Source organism: Mobula birostris, chromosome 8 (genome assembly GCF_030028105.1).
Source record: "Mobula birostris isolate sMobBir1 chromosome 8, sMobBir1.hap1, whole genome shotgun sequence".
Classification (NCBI taxonomy): domain Eukaryota; kingdom Metazoa; phylum Chordata; class Chondrichthyes; order Myliobatiformes; family Myliobatidae; genus Mobula; species Mobula birostris.
This window is the reverse complement of record NC_092377.1, coordinates 170813680-170838795: the sequence shown is the minus strand read 5'-3', so window position 1 is coordinate 170838795 and position 25116 is coordinate 170813680. Positions and strand designations below refer to the sequence as shown.

Below are 25116 nucleotides of genomic sequence, written 5' to 3'. Positions count from 1 at the left end.
AAATGTTCATAAATCCTGCCTCTCAGTATCTTCTCCATCGACTTATCCAAATTGATGCTTTCCAAAAGCTCCAGCACATCCTCTTTCTTAATGTCTATATGCTGAAGATTTTCAGTCTGCTGCAAGTCATCACTACAATCGCCAAGGGTCTTTTCTGCAGTGAATACTGAAGCAAAGTATTCATTAAGTACCTCCGCTATCTCCTCCGGTTCCATACACACTTTTCCACTGTCACACTTGATTGGTTCTCTTTGCTTACCCCTTGTCCTCTTGCTCCTCACATATTTGTAGACTGCCTTGGGGTTTTCCTTAATCCTTTTTGCCAAGGCCTTCTTAGGGCCCCTTCTGGCTTTGTTAATTTCATTCTTAAGCTCCTTCCTGCTAGCATTATAATTTTCTAGATCTCTATCATTACCTAGTTTTTTGAACCTTTTGTAAGCTTTTCTATTCTCCTTGAGTAGTTTTTCAACTGCCTTTGTACACACCACAGTTCCTGCACTCTACCATCATTTCCATCTAATTGGAATGTAGCTGTGCAGAATGCCACACAAACATCCCCTGAACGTTTGCCACATTTCTGCCATACATTTCCCTGAGAACATCTGTTCCCAATTTATGCTTCCAAGTTCTGCCTGATATCTTCGTATTTCCCCTTACTCCAATTAAATGCTTTCCTAACTTGTCTGTTCCTATCCCTCTCCAATGCTATGGTAAAGGAAATAGAATTGTGATCACTATCTCCAAAATGCTCTCCCACTGAGAAATTTGACACCTGATCAGGTTCATTTCCCAATACCAGATCAAGTATAGCCTCTCCTCTTGTAGGTTTATCTACATACTGTGTCAGGAAACCTTCCTGAACATACCTAACACACTCCACCCTATCTAAACCCCTTGTTTCGGGAGAGGCCAATTAATATTGGGGGTATGCAGTCCTTAACTTCCTTTGTCAGCCACGGTTGGCTACATCTGCCATTTGAGAACTTCTTCCTCTATGGGACATATCCATCCTGCGCCTTGTGATCTATTCCCAGAAGCTTCGGCCATCTCTGCTCTGCCGTGATCCCCGCCAGTATCCTCCTCCAGTCTACCTGGGTAAACTCCTCTCTCATGCCTCTATAATTCCCTTTGTTCCATTGTGATACTGATACATGTGACTTATGCTTCTCCCTCTCAAATTGCGGTATGAATTAAATTATATTATGATCACTGCCTTCTCAGGGTTCTGTTAGGTTAAGGTCCCTCATAAGATTTTGGTTATTATACACCAATGTAAGATAGCCTTTCCGCGAATCGGCTCAAGCACAAGGATGTAGTCACATCCTTCTTAAAGATGGGCAGGTAACAAAAACTATACATGATACTTCAGTTGTGATCTAATCATCCATGAAGTCGATATGGTCTACGGAGAAGTTGAAAAGCTAATGAAAAAGACTAAAAACAACGAAGTAACTGTGATTCTTGGTGATTTTAATGCCAAAGTTGGCAGCGCAAGAGAAGTTTTGACTGTAGGACCCTTCAGGCTTGGGGAAAGAACTGATTGCGGGGAAAGACTGGTTAAATTTGCAAATATAGAACATAGAATAGTACAGCATGGTACAGGCCCTTCGGCCCACAATGTTGTGCCGACCCTCAAACCCTGCCTCCCATATAAGCCTCCACCTTAAATTCCGAACAAATTAACAAACTAATGATTGTGAACACCTGGTACAGTCTGCCAAAAGGGAGACTGTACATGTGGACCAGTCCTGATGGTTCAGTAAAAAACCAAATTGACTATATTTTAGTACCCAATCGGTTCAGGAATGGAGTGAAGCAGGTGAAAAAGTACCCTCGTGCTGACTGTTATACAGATCACAACCCTGCGGTATTGGACATGAGTGTGCATTTGAAGAAGATGAGAAAGGCCAAACCATCAAATAAAATAGACTTTGATTTACTCATCATGGATGAAGCAAAAAAGATCGAATATTTGGTCGAAACAGAGAATAGTCTTTCAGTCTTAGATGACGAGGGTAGCAACATGGCAGTGGAGAACATCTGGGAAGAGTTTAAAACAACAGTGACAGAAGTTGCGGAAAAGACTGGGTTTTCGGAAAAAGAGCAAAAGGCATGATCCTTGGTTCATCGATGAGTTGAGAAAGTTAACTGAAGAAAGAAGAATGGTAAAACATCGGGATAACGAACGATACAAAGCCCTACACCGCTTGATTCAAAGAAAATGCAAGGAAGTGGAACAGAATTGTATGAATGAACAGTGCAAAGAAATTGAGCAGTATAAACGAAGTTACGATTATAGAGGCCTTCACCAAAAGGTAAAGGATATAACGAAATTAAAGAGGACCGTGCCATCAACTGGGTGTATCGAAGATGGTAGTGGTAATCCATGCTATGAAAAAGAAGAGATCATGGACAAATGGGTTGAGTACATCTCAGAATTATTTGAAGATAGCAGGATTGAGGATTTACCAAATGACTAATCAACCTAAAATATTGATGTCAGAGATGGAAAGTGCGATTTGGAGTCTTAAAGTCAGAAAGGCAGCCGGTAAAGATAAGATTTCCACTGAAATTCTGAAATCACTTGGTCCGAAGGGAAAAACGAACCTTTTAGCGATATTAAACAACAGTTATATGACAGGAAATCTTCCAGAGGACTTTCTCAAATCAGTGTTTATCGCCTTACCAAAAAAAGCCAAGGATGATAGGATGTAACAAACACAGCATAATGTCTCACTGCGTCAAGCTACTGTTGAAAATAGTGTTCGGCAGAATGAAATGTACAATCAGCGATGAAATTGGAGAAACGCAGTTTGGTTTTCATAAAGGCTCAGGAACAAGGGAAGGAATATTTGCGATAAGAAACATCATGGAGAGATGCATTGAGACACAAAAGATCATCTACTTATGCTTTATTGACTATGAAAAGGCTTTTGATGAAGTAAGTCACGAGAAAGTAATAGAGGTGCTGAACAAGTACGATCTGGGATAGGAGAATGTGCAGATAATAAGGAACTTGTATTGGAAACAGAAAGCGGCGGTCAGGGTAGAAAATGAACTATCACCATGGGCGTATATTAAACAAGGTATAAGGCAAGGCTGTGTTGGATCGCCAGATTTGTTCAACCTCTATGGAGAATGGATTTTTCGGGAATGCGACCATTAGGAGACAGGTATTCTAATCGGAGGCCAGAAGGTGGATAACATCAGGTATGCAAACAGCACCGCATTGTTAGCTGACAGCGAATGCGAACAGCAAATTATGCTGATTAAAGAGAATGAGAAAAGCCTTGACTACTGATTTAAAATCAACCCTAAGAAAACAAAATCGATGGTGGTAAGCAAAGCAAACACTAAAGACTCATTCATCATGGTATCGTTACAAGTGAATGGACAAGACTGTTGCCGGGACTTGAGGGGAGATTTGAGAGAGGTATATAAAATTATGATGGGTATAGATAGAGTGAATGCAAGCAGGCTTTTTCCACTGAGGCAAGGGGAGAAAAAAACAGAGGACATGGGTTAAGGGTGAAGGGGGAAAAGTTTAAAGGGATCATTAGGGGAGGCTTCTTCACACAGAGAGTGGTGGGAGTGTGGAATGAGCTGCCAGACGAGGTAGTAAATGCGGGTTCTTTTTTAACATTTAAGAATAAATTGGACAGATACATGGATGGGAGGTGTATGGAGGGATATGGTCCATGTGCAGGTCAGTGGGACTAGGCAGAAAATGGTTCGGCACAGCCAAGAAGGGCCAAAAGGCCTGTTTCTGTGCTGTAGTTTTTCTATGGTTTCTAAGACATTGAACAGGTGTGAAAGTTTGAATATCTTGGCAATTGTCTGACAGATGATGGGAGATGTGAAGTTGAGATCAGAAGGAGAATAGGTATGTCTAAGACCCAGTTCATGAAGCTAAAAGATCTACTATGCAATTGGAAGGTAGACATCCAAGGTAGAATCCACTTCCTCGAGTGTTACGTATGGTCCGTACTGAGGTATGGATCAGAAACATGGACCCTGAAGAAATACGACATGAAACGAATTAATGCTTTTGAAATGTGGTGTTATCGACGAATGTTGAAGATCAACTCGGTAGAGAAAGTTTCAAATGAGAGAGTTTTGACTGAAGCTGATAGACCACGGATATTGCTGGAGACGATTATGAAGTTAAAAGTTGCTTATTGTGGACATGTTACGTGGAGATGTAACATCTTGTCTGACTTGCTATATGGAAAGGTGGAGGGAAAGAAAGGAAGAGGAAGGCAAAGAACAATGTGGCTGGATAACATCAAGCTGGACAAGACTAGGGATGTTGTGGAAAAGTGTCGGGACAGAGCGGCGTGGAGGGAAATCATCCGCCAACTGGAAATTCCAGATGCGACCTAATGACAACGAAGGTGATGGAGGAAAGTCTAGGGGAGATTTCAGAGATAGGACTTTTTATACATAGAGTGGTGGGTGACTTGAATGTGCTGCCAGGGAAGGTGGTAGGAGCATTTAAAAGATTCTTTGTAAGATTCTGTGCGGTGTACTGTTCTATGTAACCAATGCTTATACGACTGTAATATTATTCCCAAGCCCTGGATTCAGTTCCACAGCTGATGAAGGTGAGCAATGTCATACATTTTCTTCACCACCCTGTCTTAACTGTTTTGCAACTTGCAGGGAACAATGTTCTTGTATACCGCTAGGTCCCCGTGTCCATCAGTGCTCCCATAACTATGTCATTTATTGTGTTTGCTCTGGTTTGGTTTATCTTCCCAAAATACATTACTTCACATGGGTTTGAATCAAATTTTATCTTAAAATCCTTTGCCCACTTTACCGGGTTCAAGCAGAATTAGAGGCATTGATGCTATCCGAGGCATCAGGCCTCAATGAGCCAAATAACTTATTGCTGCACTTCATCTCCATTCTAAAAAATGCCAAGAAAGTTAAGAAAAAAACTTAAAATCCTTAATGTTTTACTCAAAGCAATGAAACTCCACAGTTTCAGATGTTTTCTTTCTGGGCTAAGGGTTGAGGAATGCAAACTAAATTGCTAAAAAAAACTCTTCATACATTGCTATGGAGTGCCAAGCCAGTAAAGGGATGGCAAATGACCAAAGCCTTAATTTAATGAATGCCTTTAAGCAGTGGTCCCCAACCACCGGGCCGCAGACCAGTACCGGGCCGCAAAGCATTTGCTACAGGGCTGCGAGGAAATGTTATGATTTGGCGATATGAAACAATATGAGTTGGCTGCACCTTTCCTCATTCCCTGTCACGCACTGTTGAACTTGAACGCACGCGAGGTCAACAGTGACCCAAGACGTGCAAAGAAATAGGTCCATGACCCATTTGTGAATGTCCCCAGTGAATCATCCATGTCAGCGCAGGAAAAAGATCAACTCCTCGAGCTTGCAGATGACAACGGGCTGAAAAGTATGTTTGACGTAACATCTCTGCTGGCATCCTGGATCAAAGTCAGGGCTGAATATCCTAAGATAGCCAGGAAAGCACTGAAAGCGTTGCTTCCATTTCCAGCATCATATCGCTGCAAAGCACAGTTTTCTGCAATGAATGCAACGAAAATTAAATCACAGAATAGACTGGACATAAGGATCCCCCTTCGAGTATCGCTGTCTCCCATCGCCCCTCGATAGGACCGTCTTGTTGCAGGAAAACAAGCCCAGGGCTCCCACTGATTCAGCGATATTAGTGTGTTGCAACGATTTTATATGTTCATACGAGGAAAATAAGCGCTGTGTGTTTAATATTAAATTTGTTAGATAAACCCTTTTAGAAACGCAATTGAGTCTATTAGCCACTTATAAGTGACTTATAGTTGACTTATCACCTATATTCCGGTCATGATTAACACCCCCCTGCCCCCGGTCCGCAAGAATATTGTCAATATTAAACCGGTCTGCAGTGCTAAAAAGGTTGGGGACCCCTGCCTTTAAGGGTGAAAGAGAGATGGAGAGGTGGAATGCTCTTCCGGGCATTTTCCGAAGTTGGAATTGGGAATGTAGAAGAAACTGGAATAGGTGGAGCACCCCCTTTAAGGGTTGCAGTCTGGAGGAAATTACAGAATTTTTTAAAAGTACAAATTCAATCCTCGAATCTAAACATCACTCTCAAGGCCACTGTTAATTGATCATCTCTCAATGCCTTTGAATTGAGTAACTTGCAAGGCCATTTCAGAGGTATTTAAGGGTCTACCACGTTGGTGGGTCAGACTTGATGAAGTATTGGAGCAGGTTGTCTCGCCTGTAAGACACTACTGCCTAGGTGATTTTTTACAATAATTCACTATTTTACTCAACCTTATTATGTGTTATTATTTTTCTTTTTAATTGGTAGAATATTTACAGAATTTAAATTATTATACATAAGAACATAAGAAATAGGAGCAGGAGTCGGCCATCCAACCCATCGAGCCTGCCCTGCCTTGCAATAAGGTCATGGCTGATCTGTCCATAAACTCAGGTCCATCTAGTCCATCTACCTGCCTTTTCCCCATAACCCTTAACTCCCCTACTATGTAAAAATCTATCTAACTGTATCTTAGATATATTTAGTGAAGAAGCCTCAATTGCTTCCCTGGGCAGAGAATTCCACAGAATCACCACTCTCTGGGAAAAACAGTTTCTCCTCATCTCCGTCCTAAATCTTCTCCCCTGAATCTTGAGGCAATGTCTCCTAGTTCTAGTCTCACCTACCAATGGAAACAACTTTCTTACTTCTATCTTATCTATCCCTTTCAAAATTTTGTATGTTTCTATAAGATCCCCCCTCATTCTTCTGAATTCCAGAGAGTATAGTCCCAGGTAACTCAATCTTTCCTCATTGGTTAACCCTTTCATCTCTGGAATCAACCTGGTGAACCTCCTCGGCACTGCCTCCAAAGCCAGTATATCCTTCCTCAAGTATGGAGACCAGAACCACAGTACTCCAGGTGCGGCCTCACCAGTACCCTGTACAGTTGCAGCATGACCTCCCTGCTCTTGAATTCAATCCCTCTAGCAATGAAGGCCAACATTCCCTTTGATGATGGGATCAAGCCTCTTACCAGCAATTTAATTACTGTGCCACCACCTAATGCTAAGATATGCAGGACTGGAAGAATTTGAAAACAAGTGATGATTTTAAAAATGAAGGAATAGCTACTGGTAGCTAATGTAGGTGAGCAAACATAGACATGGGGAATGCAATTACAAACAAGAGAAAATATGCAGATGCTGAAAATCCAAGCAACACACACTAAATGCTGGAGGAACTCAGCAGGCTAGTCAGCATCTATGGAAAAGAGTCCAACAAAACATTGATTGTACTCTTTTCGATAGATGCTGCTTGGACTGCTGAGTTCCTCCACCATGTTGGGTGTGTTGCATAGACATGGGGAAACCTGATGTGCAAGTCAGACAAGAATAGCAGAGTTCTGGTGGCCTCACAGTTACAGAGTGTGGGGCAAAATGTTGCATCACGTCCATTAGGAAGGCATCATGGGTCCTTTCTATTCTTTCATCAGAAAGCTCCTGATTACTCCATAGTGTTGTTAAACGTTGTAGCCCATCGGCCAACAGCAATTGATCCAACTCCAGCTGAGTGGATGCAGATCGCGGAGATCATGAAGGTGAGGAGTGTAATGTCAAACAATGGTGTAGTGTGTCCTACAACATTGCTAAATTGAAGTCCTTTCTCATATTGGTTTTAGTGCTTAATTCATTTATTCTGATGATGTATATAACATATAGGAAGAGTCTGACAGAGTTACTTTGCAGGAAGTACTTGATGCTTCCAGAAAATGTGCATAGCTTCAGTGCTCTAAAGTAATACCAATAATCACCCATAACCTTCTCTACAGTTAGTTGATGAATATAAATTGTTTATAGCCAAGATGATGAGACTACTTATGGATAGTTTTCAGAAATTCAGTTTTTATAGCACAATCTAAAAATGGTTAAGCTACAAATAATAGTTTACATAAAGATCTCCTCCATTCTTGCTCATCAGTAGTCACTAAATTCATTTGTTAGCATATGTCATCCTGGGCAAAACAATGAGCGAGGGAGGGATACAGAACAGCAGAGCACAGACTAGGCTCTTTGGGTAAATGTCAAGCATGATGCTGAATTAGTCTAATGTCTTCTGCTTGCACATGACACATATCCTCTAGTTCCTGCATATTCATTCTTATGCAAAGCTTCTTGAATGCCACAGTCGTATCTACTTCCACTACTACTTCAGCAGCGCATTCTAGGCACTCACCACTCTCTGTGTAAAACAAAACAAAAGCTTGCCCTGCACATTTCCTTAAACTTTCCACTCTCACCTTAAAGTATGCCCTCTAATATTTGACATTTCTACCCAGGGAAATAGGTTTGGTTTATCTATTTTATCTCTGTCTCTCATTATTTTATAAACTATCAGGTCTCCCCCTTAGCCGCTGATGCTCTAGAGAATACAATTCAAGTTAGTCCCTCCTCGCTTTCTAGTTAATACCTTTTAATCCAGAAGAATCCTGGTAGGCCTGTACTAAACCCTCTACAAAGCCTCCACATCCTCTTTGTAATAGAGCAATAGAACTGCAGTGTAACCGGAGTTCTATACAACTGTATCATGAATTCCTGGTTCTTATTCACTACGTCTCTAGTACAAAGAGAAGCATGTCATGTACCATCTTTACCACACTATTCACTTGCATTGCCAGTTCCCTAATGTCCCATTATACGTTAGTACTGCTAAGGGACCTGATAATTACTGTATACTTCATCCTTATATTTGACCTTCTAAAGTGCAGCACCTCACACATTCTTGGATTAAACTGCAGCTGCCAGTTTCCTGCCAATATATGTAACTGCTCTGTATCTTGCTATACTTTATAGCCCTCTACACCAATCTTGTTGTCATCTGCAAACTTACTAACCCTCGTATCTACATTTTCAACCTAGTAATTTAGATATATCACAAATAGCAGAGGTCCCAGCACTGATCCCTAGTCTGAGCTATATAATTCTTTGAGTTAGTAAGGTCATGGATGTTGTTCTTCCCTTTGCTTTCCTGCCAACTTTGCAACTCTCGTGTTCAAATACTTATTTCTTGATCTCAGTCTTGAAAAAACTCATTTGAACATCCACAGACAACAGATCCAAAGATTTCTTCTGGATATAGAAATTTCTCCTCTCAGTCCTAATTGATCAACTGTTTAGATTATTTACCGAAGAGACAGTTGCTCTACAAGTTCTGACCAATATTTTCCCTTCTATTTTCAGAGAAAGAACCAATTTCCTTTCTTCTACTCAACTGCTCAAGGCTTAGCTACGGGGGATGTGCACAGGGATGCCTGGCCAGTGCGATATTTTGTCAATGAACGCTTCGAGCTATTTTGTGCCCAGTCATTTTCCAAGAATTTCACCTTGTACAGTATGTCCCTTACAGCCCCTTACAGCTCAGTGTCTAGAGTTAAAATTGTGGTTAGCACTTTTTTCTTGGAAGAAATGCTTTCAGATTGAAGTGAATGGTCTCCCACCCTCCCATTGAAAGTTTACCTCAGCAACCAAAGGCATGATTGCATTTCTGTTTTTGAAGCAGGCATTAAGGGAAGTGGCAGTATGCAAATTAGTGGAAAGCCAAGAGAAAGGTAAGGAAACTGAAGTTAACTTTGTCTTAATGAGGAGTTGGTGAAGTCAAGAAGAGGTTGCTTAGGGGCAGAAATTTGTGGTTGAGGGAGATAAAGGGAAATTGGCAATAATTTAAGAAATGTTTGTAGTGTGGAAATCAAGGTTGAAGCAGATGTAAAGAGGAAGTGATGATTGAGTATTGCAGATGGTTATAAATATAGAAGTAAAGCCATTACTTCTGAATAGATTCACTTAAATGCCCAAGCCGTACATTAAAGATGATGAGAAGTGGATAGGTTTAGGAAGAAATTGTAGAGCTTAACACACAGCTGAAGATTGCCAGTGTGGAACAAAAGTGGTCGAGAAAAGCAAAGAGTTGTCATAGTGGGAATAAAAGTGGATAATTCTAAATGGCCTGAATAGATGTATTCCAGGCTAGCACAGAAGTCAAGGAAGGAGATTGTACATAGGACAGAGAACAATATGGTACAGAAACAAGCCCTTTGGCCCGCGATACCATGCTGTTTTTAATTCACCTTGGTTCACTGTTGTATGATCAATTCAATCTCCAACATCGTTTCCCATTTGGTAAAGAAACATGCCTGTCTTTTGAGAGGTTTGTTGAGGCCAGTAAGAAAGTAATAGTACAGAATGGCTATTGGTATACAAGATTCTGAGTAGATTATTCGACCCATAGGGAGGAGATGTAGGGGAACGAAGTGATTCATTATAAAGTGGCCTGTCTATTAATCTAATAATTTCCATCCTTTTGTCCAGGTGAAAGAGCTGGAAGCCTAACAATAGTTTCAAGGAACAATCACACTCTGATCAGTATCCGATCACAAATAGAAGAACTGGCACGACATACTTGGTCAAATCCTCCATGGTTTGGAGCCCATGTCATAGCAACAGTTCTGAATAACCCAGCCTTCTTCACTGAGTGGTGAGGATCAATCAGATTGTTCTAAGAGATGAGAAAGAAAATCTATGATAAAGACGCTTGTGAAGTTCACTGGTGGAATGGCTAGTTCCTATGCTATACTGTTTTTGCACAGTATGATATTGAACTGTGATTGATGAATAAATATTAGCTGACAACAGAAATTCCCCTACTTATTTTACAAATAATGCCAGAAATATGGGTGTTAATCTCTCACCGTAATACTTTCACAATAGTGAGAGTGCCTGCCAATGGTTTTGTAAGAATAGAATACTGAGAGAAAAACAAAGTTTTCCTGAAAATGTGGTGGGGGCGTCCAGAACTGGAGGAAACAGCCTCAAAATTGAGGGGCGACCTTTTAGAACAGATGTAAGGAGAATTTTTTCTTAGCCAAAGAGTGATGAATCTGTGGAATGCTTTGCCACAGATTGCGGTGGAGGCCATGTCCGTGGGTATATTCAAAGCGGAAATTGATAGTTTCCTGATTAGTTGGGCATCTAGGGATAAGTTGAGAGGTCAGGTATATGGGTTTGGATGGGAACTGGGATCAACCATAATGAAATGGTGGAGAGGACTTGACGGGCTGATTAGCCTAATTCTACTCCTATGTCTGATGGTCTTACGATCTTATGAAGGAGAGTTATCTCAAGAATTTGGAACCACACAAAAAAGCTAGTGGGGCTCTGTTGTTGGGCAGAATCAGTGGTCCGAAACATGGACTACATAAGTTCTGCCAGACCCCCTGAGTTCCTCCATCTTTTTGTGTGTTGTTCCAGATTCCAGCATCTACAGTGTCTCAGGAATTTCCTTTTTCTTGTTCCATAGGCAGGAAAATCTGAAGAAAATGGCTGAGCGCCTGATGCTGACTAAGGAGAAACTGAAGGAAGAGTTGCGGATACTGGGAACACCAGGATCTTGGGAACACATTACCAAGCAGGTTGGCTTGTATATCTTTCCTGGATTCACAGGCAAGTACTTAACCAGGTTTAGAGTATTTTATGGTGAAAAACAGTAAGTGATTTATCGAGCAGAAAACAGAGTCATAGAAACATACAGCAGTACAGAAACAGGTACTTCGGCCCATCTAGTCCATGCCGAACCCATTTAAGCTGCCTACTGCCAATGATCTGCACCAGGACCATAGCTCTCCATATCCCTACCTTCCATATACCTATCCAGACTTCTCTGCAGTGTTGAAATTGAGTCACTTAGACCACTTGTGTTGGCAGCTCATTCCACACTTGCATGACCCTCTTGAGTGGTTTCCCCTCATGTTCGCCTTAAACATCTCACTTTTCACCCTTAACCCATGACCTCTGTTTGTAGTACCACCCAATCTGAGTGTAAAAAGCCTGCTTGCATTTACCCTATCTATACCCCTGATACTTCTGTATACCTCTATCCCCTTTCCTCTCAATGTTCTATGTTCTAAAGAATACAGTTCTAACCTATTCAGGCTTCTCTTATAACTCAGGTCCTCTAGGCCCAGCAACATCCTGTACTCCTCTGTTCTCTTTCAACTTTATTTACATCTTTCCTGTGCATAAGTAACCAAAACCGCACACAATACTCCAAATTAAGCCTCACCAATGTATTATACAACCTCAATACCTTCTGTACTCAGTACATTGATTTATGAAGGCCAATGTTTCAAAAGCTTTCTTCAGAAAACCATCTACCTGTGACGCCATTTTCAATGAATTATGTACCTGTATTCGCAGATCCCTTTGTTCTACCACACTCCTCAGTGCCCTACCATTCACTGTGTAAGACCTCCTCTGGCTGGTCGTACCAAAGTGGAATACCTTGCACTTGTCTGCATTAAATTCCATTTGCCATTTTTAAGCCCATTTTTCCAGCTGATATAGATCCCCTCTGCAAGCTATGATAGCTTCCTTTGCTGTACACTACACCCCCAATCTTGGTGTTATCTGCAAATTTGCTGGTCCAGTTAATCAGGTTATCATCCAGATCATTGATATAGAAGATAAACAACAAAGGACCCAGCACCGATCACTGTGGCACACCAATAGTCATAGATCTCCAGACAGAGAAGCAACCCACTACTACCACTCCCTGGCTTCTCCCACAAAGCCAATGTCTAATCCAGTTTACTACCTCATCCTGAGTGCTGAGTGACAGAACCTTCTTGAACCATGCGGGACCTTGTCCAATGCCTTACGAAAATCCATGCAGACGACATCCATTACCTTGCCTTCATTCACCTTCCAGGTAACTTCCTTGAAGAACTCCATTAAGATTGGTTAAACATGACCTACCATGCCGGAAGCAATGTTGACAATCCTTAATCAGTCCATGTCTATCTAAATACTTATATATCAGGTCCCTTAGAAGAGTTTCCAATAACATTTCCACAGTTGATGTCAGACTCATAACTTACTGGTAAGTATTACTTACCTGTTTCTGTTTAGAGTCTTTTTTAAACAGTGGACCAACATTGACTGTCCTCCAATCCTCTGGTACCTCTGCTGTCACTAAGGATGTTTAAAATAGGAACATAGAAAACCTACAGCACAATACAGGCCCTTCAGCCCACAATGCTGTGCCAAACATAGAAACATAGAAAACCTACAGCACGATACAGGCCCTTCAGCCCACAATGCTATGCCGAACATGTACTTGATTTAGAAATTACCTCGGGTTGCACATAGCCCTCTATTTTTCTAAGCTCCATGTACCTACCCAAAAGTCTCTTGAAAAACCCTATTGTATCCACCTGCACCACTGCCACCAGCAGCCCATTCCACGCACTCATCACTCTCTGCATAAAAAAAATAATCCCTGACATCTCCTCTGTACCTACTTCCATGCACCTTAAAATTGTGCCCTCTCATATTAGCCATTTCAGCCCTGGTATAAAACCTCTGACAATCCACATGATCAATGTCTCTCATCATCTTATACATCTCTATCAGGTCACCTCTCATCCTACATCACTCCAAGGAGAAAAGGCCAAGTTCATTCAAACTATTCTAATAAGGCATGCTCCCCAATCCAGGAAACATCCTTGTAAATCTCCTCTGCACCCTTTCTATAGTTTCCACATCCTTCCTGTAGTGAGGTGACCAGAACTGAGCACAGTACTCCAAGTGGTGTCTGACCAAGGTCCTATATAGCTGTAACATTACCTCTCAGCTCTTGAACTCAATCCCACAGTTGATGAAGGCCAATACACCGTATGCCTTCTTAACCACACAGTCAACCTGCGCGGCAGCTTTGAGTGTCCCATGTACTCGGACCCTAAGATATCTCTGCTAGGGCTCAGGCAATTTAGGATCCAAGGGAATACCTTGTCAGGCCCTGGGGATTTATCAACTATGATTTCCAAACACCTCCTCCTCTGTTATCTGTATAGGGTCCATGAATGTGATGCCACTTTGCTTCATTTCTATAGACTATATTTACTCCACCTCCCGAGTAAATACATGCAAATAATGAATTTAAGATCCACCATATGTTTTGACTCCACACATGGATCACCATTCTGGTCATCCAGAGAATCAATTTTGTCCCTAGCAGTCCTTTTGCTCTTCACATACCTGTAGCAAACGTCACTCCATTGTTTAAGAAGGGAGGAGGGCAAAAAAAAAGGAAATTATAGGCCAGTTAGCATAACCTCAGTGGCTGGGAAAGTGTTGAAGTCCATTATTAAGGATGGGGTTTCTGGGTACTTGGAGACTAATGATAAAATAAGTCAAAGTCAGCATGGTTTCTGTGAAGGGAAATCTTTCCTGACAAAAAGTTCTTCAAGGAAGTAACAAGCCAGGTGAACAAAGGAGAGGCAGTAGATGTTACTTACTTGGATTTTCAGAAGGCATTCCTTAAGGTGCCTCACATGGGGCTACTTAACATAGAATATAGAATAGTACAGCATAGTACAGGCCCTTTGGCCCACAATGTTGTGCCGGCCCTTAAACCCTACCTCCCATATAACCCCCCACCTTAAATTCCTCCATATACCTGTCTAGCAGTCTCTTAAATTTCACTCATGTATCTGACTCCACCACTGACTCAAGCAGTGCATTCCACACTCTGAGTAAAAAACCCTCCTCTAATATCCCCCTTGAACTTCCCACCTCTTACCTTAAAGCTATGTTCTCTTGTGCTGAGCAGTGGAGCCCTGTATCTTGTATACCTCTATCATGTCTCCTCTCATCCTCCTTCTCTCCAAAGAGTAAAGCCCTAGCTCCCTTAATCTCTGATCATAATGCATACTGTCTAAACCAGGCAGCATCCTGGTCAATCTCCTCTGTACCCTTTCCAATGCTTCCACATCCTTCCTATAGTGAGGCGACCAGACCTGGAGACAGTACTCCAAGTGTGGCCTAACCAGAGTTTTATGGAGCTGCATCATTACCCCATGACTCTTAAACTCTATCCCAGCGGTCCCCAACCACCAGGCTACAAAGCATGTGCTACCGGGCCACGAGGAAACGATATGAGTCAGATGCACCTTTCCTCATTCCCTGTCACACACTGTTGAACTTGAACATAGGGTTGCCAACTGTCCCATATTTGCCAGGACATCCTACATATTAGGCTAAATTGCTTTGTCCCATATGGGACCGCCCTTGTCCCATATTTCCCCCGCTAAGGTAGAGCGTTCCTATGAAACCTTCTGTGCCGAAATGGCGTAAAGTGAAGAAGCAATTACAATTAATTTATATGGGAAAAATTTTTGAGCGTTCCCAGACCCAAAAGATAACCTACCAAATTATACGAAATAACACATAAAACATAAAATAACACTAACATATAGTAAAAGCAGAAATGATATTATAAATACACAGCCTATATAAAGTAGAAATAATGTATGTACAGTATAGTTGGGAAGATTAAGCCAAAACTGATTTGTGGGAAAAAAAATCAGCATGTACGCGCATGCGCACGTCACGCATGCGCACACAGGTGCTTGCGCAAGGCTTCATGTCATGGTAGTCTTTCTCGAGGTAAACACAAGTGTCCCATATTTGACTGCTACTTTTGTCCCTTATTTGGGAGTGAGAAAGTTGGCAACCCTAACTGTAAAAGATATGTTGAGGTGAGTTTAATACTACTTGAACACTGCCCCGCCCCCCCCAGTCGGCCGGTCTACAAGAATATTGTCAATATTAAACCGTTCCGCGGTGCAAAAAAGATTGGGGACCCCTGCTCAATCCCTCGACTTATGAAAGCTAACAACCCATAAGCTTTCTTAACAACCCTATCTACCTGTGAGGCAATTTTCAGGGATCTATGGACATGTACCCCCAGATCCCTCTGCTCCTCCACACTACCAAGTATCCTGCCATTCACTTTGTACTCTGCCTTGGAGTTTGTCCTTCCAAAGTATACCACCTCACACTTCTCCGGGTTGAACTCCATCTGCTACTTCTCAGCCCACTTCTGCATCTTATCAATGTCTCTCTGCAATCTTCGACAATCCTCTACACTATCCACAACACCACCAACCTTTGTGTCATCATCAAACTTGCCAACCCATCCTTCTACCTCCATATACAGGTTGTTAATAAAAATCATGAAAAGCAGAGGTCCCAGAACCGATCCTTGTGGGACACCACTAGTCACAACCCTCCAATCCGAATGTATTCCCTCCACCATGACCCTCTGCTTTCTGCAGGCGAGCCAATTTTGAATCCGTCTGGCCAAACTTCCCTGGATCCCATGCCTTCTGACTTTCTGAATAAGCCTACTGTGTGAAACCTTGTCAAATAACCACATTACCATATAACAATTACAGTACGGAAACAGGCCATCTCGGCCCTTCTAGTCCGTGCTGAACTCTTACTCTCACCTAGTCCTACTGACCTGCACTCAGCCCATAACCCTCCATTCCTTTCCTGTCCATATAGCTATCCAATTTAACTTTAAATGACAACATCAAACGTGCCTCAACCACTTCTGCTGGAAGCTCGTTCCACACAGCTACCACTCTCTGAGTAAAGAAGTTCCCCCTCATGTTACCCCTAAACTTTTGCCCTTTAAATCTCAACTCATGTCCTCTTGTTTGAATCTCCCCCATTCTCAATGGAAAAAGCCTATCCATGTCAATTCTATCTATCCTCCTCATAATTTTAAATACCTCTATCATGTCCCCCCTCAACCTTCTACGCTCCAAAGGATAAAGACCCAACTTGTTCAACCTTTCTCTGTAACTTAGGAGATGAAACCCAGGTAACATTCTAGTAAATCTTCTCTGTACTCTGTCTATTTTGTTGACATCTTTCCTATAAGTCGGTGACCAAAACTGTACACAATACTCCAAATTTGGCCTCACCAATGCCTTGTACAATTTCAACATTACATCCCAACTCCTACACTCAATGCTCTGATTTATAAAGGCCAGCATACCAAAAGCTTTCTTCACCACCCTATCCACATGAGATTTCACCTTCAGGGAACTATGCACCATTATTCCTAGATCCCTCTGTTCTACTGCATTCTTCATTCATAGGCATCCATTCGTCTCGTGAGACCATGGATTTGCGCCTTGGAAGGTTTCCAGGGTGCCGGCCTGGGCAAGGTCGTATGGAAGACCGGCAGTTGCCCATGCTGCAAGTCTCCCCTCTCCACACCACTGATGTTGTCCAAGGGAAGGGCAGTAGGGCCGATACAGCTTGGCACCGGTGTTGTCACAGAGCAATGTGTGGTTAAGTGCCTTGCTCAAGGACACAACATGCAGCCTCAGCTGAGGCTCGAACTAGCGACCTTCAGATCACTAGACCAATGCCTTAACTACTTGGCCACGCACCAACACTGCATTCTTCAATGCCCTACCACTTACCATGTATGTCCTATTTTGATTAGTCCTACCAAAATGTAGCACCTCACATTTATCAGCATTAAAATTCATCTGCCATCTTTTAGTCCACTCTTCTAACTGGCCTAAATCTCTCTGCAAGCTTTGAAAATCTACTTCATTATCCACAACTCCACCTATCGTAGTATCATCTGCATACTTACTAATCCAATTTACCACCCCATCATCCAGATCATTAATGTATATGACAAACAACATTGGACCCAGTACAGATCCTTGAGGCACACCACTAGTCACCGGCCTCCAATCTGACAAACAGTTATCCACCACTACTCTCTGGTGTCTCCCATCCAGCCACTGCTGAATCCATTTTACTACTTCAATATTAATACCTAATGATTGAACCTTTCGAACTAACCTTCCGTGTGGAACCTTGTCAAAGGCCTTACTGAAGTCCATATAGACAACATCCACCACTTTACCCCTGTCAACTTTCCTAGTAATCTGTTCAAAAAATTCAATAAGATTCGTCAAACATGACCTTCCACGCACAAATCCATGTTGACTGCTCCTAATCAGACCCTGTCTATCCAGATAGTTAGATATACCACCTCTAAGAATACTTTCCATCAATTTACCCACCACTGATGTCAAACTCACAGGCCAATAATTGCTAGGTTTACTCTTAGAACCCTTTTTAAACAATGGAACAACGTGAGCAATACGCCAATCCTCCAGCACCATCTCCGTTTCTAATGGCATTTGAAATATTTCTGTCAGAGCCCCTGCTATTTCCACACTAACTTCCCTCGGAGTCCTAGGGAATATCCTGTCAGGACCCAGAGACTTATCCACTTTTATATTCCTTAAAAGCGCCAGTACTTCTCTTCTTTAATCATCATAGTTTCCATAACTTCCCTACCTGTTTCCCTTATCTTACACAATTCAATATCCTTCTCCTTAGTGAATACCGAAGAAAAGAAATTGTTCAGAATCTCCCCCATCTCTTTTGGCTCCACACATAGCTGTCCACTCTGATTCTCTAAGGGACCAATTTTATCCCTCACTATCCTTTTGCTATTAATATAACTGTAGAAACCCTTGGGATTTATTTTCACCTTGCATGCCAAAGCAATCTCATATCTTCTTTTAGCTTTTCTAATTTTTTTCTTAAGATTCTGTTTACATTCTTTATATTCCTCGAGCACGTCATTTACTCCATGCTGCCTATATTTATTGTAGATATCTCTCTTTTTCCGAACCAAGTTTCCAATATCCCTTGAAAACCATGGCTCTCTCAAACTTTTAACCTTTCCTTTCAACCTAACAGGAACATAAAGATTCTGTACCCTCAAAATTTCACCTTTAAATGACCTCCATTTCTCTATTACATCTTTCCCATAAAACAAATTGCCCCAATCCACTTCTTCTAAATCCTTTCGCATCTCCTCAAAGTTAGCCTTTCTCCAATCAAAAATCTCAACCCTGGGTCCTTCTCCATAATTATATTGATACTAATGGCATTGTGATCACTGGACCCGAAGTGCTCCCCATCACAAACCTCCGTCACCTGACCTATCTCATTCCCTAACAGGAGATCCAATACTGCCCCTTCTCTAGTTGGTAACTCTATGTATTGCTGCAAAAATACTATCCTGCACACATTTTACAAACTCCAAACCATCCAGCCCTTTTACAGTATGGGTTTCCCAGTCTATGTGTGAAAAATTAAAATCTCCCACAATAACAACCTTGTGCTTACTACAAATATCTGCTATCTCCTTACAGATTTGCTCCTCCAATTCTTGCTCCCCATTTGGTGACCTATAATACACCCCCATAAGTGTTACTACACCTTTCCCATTCCTCCATTCCACCCAAATAGCCTCCCTAGACAAGCCCTCTAATCTATCCTGCCGGAGCACCGCTGTAATATTTTCTCTGACAAGCAATGCAACACCTCCCCCTCTTGTCCCTCCGATTCTATCACACCTGAAGCAACTAAATCCAGGAATATTTCGTTGCCAATCACACCCCTCCTGTAACCATGTTTCACTAATAGCTACCAAATCATACTTCCAGGTATCAATCCATGCTTTAAGCTCATCCACCTTTCTTATAATGCTCCTAGCATTAAAATAAATGCATTTAAGAGATTTTCCACCTCTTACTCTCTGTTTATCACTAACAGTGCAAACAACTTGACTACTTTCTTTTTCTTCCTTCTCTCCTACATGCCTTACTTAAATGCCTTACTAAAATCCATGTAGACCACATCCACTGCACTACCCTCATCTATATGCTTGGTCACCACCTCAAAGAACTCTATCAGGCTTGTTACACACAATCTGTCCTTCGCAAAGCCATGCTGACTGTCCTTGATCAGACCATGATTCTGTAAATGCCCATAGATCCTAACTCTAAGAACCTTTTCCAACAGCTTTCTCACCACAGACGTAAGTCTCACTGCTCTATAATTACCCAGACTATCCCTACTACCTTTTTTGAACAAGGGGACAACATTCGCCTCCCTCCAATCCTCTGGTACAATTCCCGTGGACAACGAGGGCATGAAGATCCTAGCCAGAGGCTCAGAAATCTCTTCCCGCGCCTCGTGGAGCAGCCTGGGGAATATTCCGTCAGGCCCCGGGGACTTATCCGTCCTAATGTATTTTAACAACTCCAACACCTCCTCTCCCTTAACATCAACATGCTTCAGAACATCAATCTCACTCATATTGTCCTCACCTTCATCAAGTTCCCTCTCATTGGTGAAGAGAAGTATTTATTGAGGACCTCGCTCACTTCCACAGCCTCCAGGCGCATCTTCCTACTTTATCTCTAATTGGTCCTACCTTCACTCCTGTCATCCTTTTGTTCTTCACATAATTGAAGAATGCCTTGGGGTTTTCTTTACCCTACTCACCAAGGCCCTTTCATGCCCCCTTCTTACTTAACAAGGTAAAATCCTACGGTGTTACAGGAAAGATACAAGCATGGATAGAGGAATGGCTGACAGGCAGGAGGCGGTAAATAAGAATAAAGGGGGCCTTTTCTAGTTGGCTGCCAGTGACTGGTCATGTTTCTCAAGTGTCAATATTAGGACCGTTACATTTCACATTGTTTGTCAATGATTTAGATAATGAAATTGATGGCTTTGTCGCAAAGTTTGCAGATGATATGAAGATAGGTGGAGGGGTAGGTAGTGCTGAGGAAGCAATGCGATTGCAGCAGGACTTTGACAAATTGGAAGAATAGGAAATAAAGTGGCAGATGGGATATAGTGTTGGGAAATGTGTAATAATGCATTTTGGTAAAAGGAACTATAGAAATAGAAAACCTACAGCACAATACAGGCCCTTCGGACCACAAAGTTGTGCTGAACATGTCCCGACCTTAGAAATTACTAGGCTTACTCATAGCCCTCTATTTTTCTAAGCTCCACGTACCTATCCAAAAGTCTCTTAAAAGACCCTATCGTATCCGCCTCCACCACCGTTGCCAGCACTCACCACTTCCATGCACTCACCACTCTCTGTGTAAAAAAACTTACCCCTGACATCTCCTTTGTACCTACCTTCAAGCACCTTAAACCTGTGCCCTCTTGTGACAACCATTTCAGCCCTGGGAAAAAGCCTCTGACTATCCACACGATCAATGCCTCTCATCATCTTATACACCTCTATCAGGTCACCTCTCGTCCTCCGTCGCTCCAAGGAGAAAAGGCTGAGTTCACTCAACCTGTTTGCATAAGGCATGCTCCCCAATCCAGGCAACGTCCTTGTAAATCTCCTCTGCACTCTTTCTATGATTTCCACATCCTTCCTGTAGTGAGGCGACCAGAACTGAGCACAGTACTCCAAGTGGGGTCTGACCAGGGTCCCATATAGCTGCAACATTACCTCTCGGATTGTTAGTGCAAACTGTTATCTAAGTAGGGAGAAAATTCAGAATTCAGAGCTGCAAAGGGACTTAGGAGTCCTGGTGCAACACTTTCAGAGTGTAAGTTCAAAGGATGAGTCTGTGGTAAAGAAAGCAAATGCAATGTTGGCATTTATTTCAAGGTGAATAGAATATCAAAACAAGGAGATAATGCTGAATCTTTATGACACTAGTCAGGCTGCACTTAGACTATTGTCAACAGTTTTGGGCCCCATATCTCAGAAAGAATGTGTTGTCATTAGAGAGAGTCCAGAGGAGGTTCATGAGGGTGATTCCAGGAATGAAGGGGTTATGATATGAGGAGCGTTTGGCAACTTTGGGCCTGTACTCATTGGAATTTAGAAGAATGTAGGGGGATCCCATTGAAACCTACTGAATGTTAAAAGGATTAGATAAGGTGGATGTGGAGAGGATGTTTCCTATGGTGGTGGTATCCAGAACTAAAGAGCACAGTCTCAAAATGGAGGGGTGACCTTTTAAAACTGAGGTAAAGAGAAACTTTTTAGCCAGAGAGTGATGAATCTGTGGAATGCTCTGCCACAGACTCTGGTGGTGGCCAAGTCCATGGGTATACTTAAAGCAGAAGTTGATAGTTTCCTGATTGGTCAGTGCATCAAAGGATATGGCAAGACGGCAGGTGTATGGAGTTGAGTGGAATCTAGGATCAGCCATGATGGAATGGCGGAACAGACCCGATGGGCTGAATGGCCTAATTCTCCTATACCTTATGGTCTTCTGGTAGCATCCCTTAGGATTCTCCTTCACCTTGTCTGCTAGAGCAACTTCATGCCTTTTTTTTTAGTCTTCCCGATTTCTTTCTTGTGTTCTGTTGCATTTCATGTACTCCATAAGCAACTTATTTGTTCCCATTTGCCCTTACCTGCTACGCACCTCCTTTTTTCTCTTAACCAGGACCTCAATATCTTTGAAAACCAAGGTTCCCTATATTTGTTATCTTTACCTTTTATTCTGACAGGCATATACAGGCTTTGTACTCTCAAAATTTCATTTTTGAAGGCCTCCCACTTTCAATAGTTTCAATAGTTCCATTTAATATTAGAGAAATGCATAGAATATTGTGAAGTTGTCATTGGGCTGGTGTACATCAGCAATTCTCTGCAGGCTGCAGGAAATTGTCCTAGTTTTCCTCTTAGATGTACTCTTTTTGAACTACTTTAGCTGCAATCTGCAGCATGTAAATTTCCTCTTAACAACGGACTACGAAACTACACTTTGTACATTAATGATCTTCAGATCTCACATTCGATGGTTAAATGTGGAGCAGTTAAGCACGATGCCTTTAAGGGTCAACACATGGCCAAGGGGGGGGGGGGTTGCGAAAACGTGGGCTGAAATGCAGGGGAATGAGGCCTCCTCTTCTAAGCATCTTGTTGGCGAATGTACAATCACTTGAAAATATGATTGACGATCTCAGGGCAAGGGGCTGCTGTATCAGAGGCAGATAAGGCTGATCTCAATTGTTTGTTGCATTGAGACTTTGTTAACAGTGTAAATGCCGGACCCAGCAATCCGACCTGAATGTTCTATGATTTTCAGAATGGATTGAACCTTAAATTCTGGTAAGGAAAGAGATTGCAGTGTATGCTTTTTAGTCAATTCTAGTTGGTGCACGGATGTTGGGCTTGTGTCATCTTCTTGTTCTTCACCTTCTTGCCTTGAGAACTACTACTGATTGAATGTAGACCATTTTATTTGCCTTGAGAATTCTCATTCATGATCCTGGCCGCAGTTTACATGCCACCAGCAGCCAATTATAAGCAAGCATTCGCAACACTGCACGATGCTGTCTGTAAATAAGAAACGGCCCATCCCAATGCATTTCAAATGATAGTCGCTGACTTTAACCAGGCCTTTTTGAAGAAAACCCTGCTCAGTTGTCAGCACATAACCTGTTGCACCAGAGGTCCCAACATACTAGACCATTGTTACAGTATGATAAGGAATGCCTATCATTCCTTCCCAAGACCGCATATCGGTAAGTTGGATCATTTGGCTGTAGTCCTGCTACCTGCATACAGACAGAGCCTAAAGAGCAATGCTCCAGAGATCAAGACAGCCAAGAGGTGGTTTCAGGAGGCTGAGGAACGGTTAAAGGGTTGCCTTGAGTCAGTGAACTGGGCAGTGTTCAAGAATTCATCTGAGGTCCTGAATGACTACACCAGGGTCATTACAGACTTTTAAAATGGCTATGGATGAGTGTGTCCCCACAAAGTTGATTAGGGTTTTTCTCAATCAGAAGCCCTGGATAAACAATGAAATCCAGAACCTGCTGAGAGCCAGATCAGAGGCATTCAAGTCCACCAGAACTGGGAAGAACCATCGCGCATCCCTATGTTTCCCGATGATCCTTGGTCTCAGTATCTGAAGATGACGTGCAGGCTGCCTTCAAGAGAGTGAATCCAAGGAAAGCACCTGGTCTAGACTGAGTACTTGGCTGAATACTAAAGACCTGTGCCGACTAGCTGGCTGGTGCATTCACAGATATCTTCAACCTCTCACTTTGGCAGTGTGTGCTACCCACCTGCTTCATGCAGGCATCAATTGTAACTAGTGCCCAAGAAGAGCGTGGTAACCTATCTAAATGATTATCGCACAGCGGCGCTTATATCCACAGTGATGAGCCTGGTGTCAAAACGTATCACCTCCTGTCTAAATGATGACTTGAATCCACTCCAATTTGCCTACTAGAGCAACAGCTCTACATCAAATTCTATCTCGTTGGCTTGTCACACAACTCTGGAACATAATGAACTGCAAAGATGCATACATCAGGATGCTCTTTATTGATTACAGCTTATCATTTAACACCATCATCCCTTCAAAACTAATCAGGACCAGGGCATCAATGTCTGTGCAGGTTGATTCTGTCCTTCATCAATCGTGGCATTGAGATTAGGAGACAAGAGGTAATGTGGCAGCTATATAGGGCCCTGGTCAGACCCCACTTGGAGCACTGTGCTCAGTTCTGGTCGCCTCACTATAGGAAGGATGTGGAAACCATAGAAAGGGTGCAGAGGAGATTTACAAGGATGTTGCCTGGATTGGGGAGCATGCCTTACGAGAGTGAACTCAGCCTGTTTTCTTTGGAGCGATGGAGGATGAGAAGTGACCTGATTGAGGTGTATGAGATGATGAGAGGCATTGATCGTGTGGATAGTCAGAGGCTTTTTCCCAGGGCTGAAATGGCTAGCATGAGAGGGCACAGTTTTAAGGTGCTTGGAAGTAGGTACAGAGGAGATATCAGGGGTAAAATTTTTACACAGAGAGTGGTGAGTGCATGGAATGGGCTGCCAGTGATGGTGGTGGAGGCAGATACAATAGGGTCTTTTAAGAGACTCCTGGACTGGTATATGGAGCTCAGAAAAATAGAGGGCTATGAGTAACCCTAGATAATTTCTCAGGTAAGGACATGTTCAGCAGAGCTTTGTGGGCCAAAGGGCCTGTACTGTGCTGTAGGTTTTCTATGTTTCTATGTTTTCTATCCCCTTGTGCAACTGGATCCTGGATATCCTCACTCATAGACCCCAGTCAGTTCGGATTTGCAAAAGCATCTCCTCTACAATCTCCATCAGCACAGGAGGACTGCAGGGATGTGCACTTAGCCCCCTGCTTTACTTGCTTTAGAACTATAACTGTGTGGCTAAGTACAGCTCCAACACTATATACAAGCTTGTTGATGACACCAGTGTTGTGGGCTGTATCTAAGAGTGTGATGAATCAGCATACAGGAAGGAGATTGAAAACTTGGCTGAGTGATGTAATAACAGCAACTCTCGTTCAGTGTCAATAAGACCAAAGATTTCAGGAGAGGGTAACCAGAGGTACATGAG

General features: G+C 42.4%; 1 protein-coding gene across 2 annotated transcripts in view; it reads left to right on the top strand.

The window, feature by feature from the left end:
• Positions 1 to 25116, top strand: part of LOC140202363 (aspartate aminotransferase, cytoplasmic-like) — a 73124-nt gene that overhangs the window by 22275 nt on the left and 25733 nt on the right. The window contains exons 5-8 of one of the 2 annotated variants that reach the window (XM_072267272.1): positions 7511 to 7615; positions 9255 to 9405; positions 10380 to 10545; positions 11368 to 11510. In XM_072267272.1, coding sequence (XP_072123373.1) covers positions 7511 to 7615; positions 9255 to 9405; positions 10380 to 10545; positions 11368 to 11510 — 565 coding nt within the window. The remainder of the gene's footprint in view (positions 1 to 7510; positions 7616 to 9254; positions 9406 to 10379; positions 10546 to 11367; positions 11511 to 25116) is intronic. The other variant, XM_072267273.1, reaches the window with a different exon arrangement.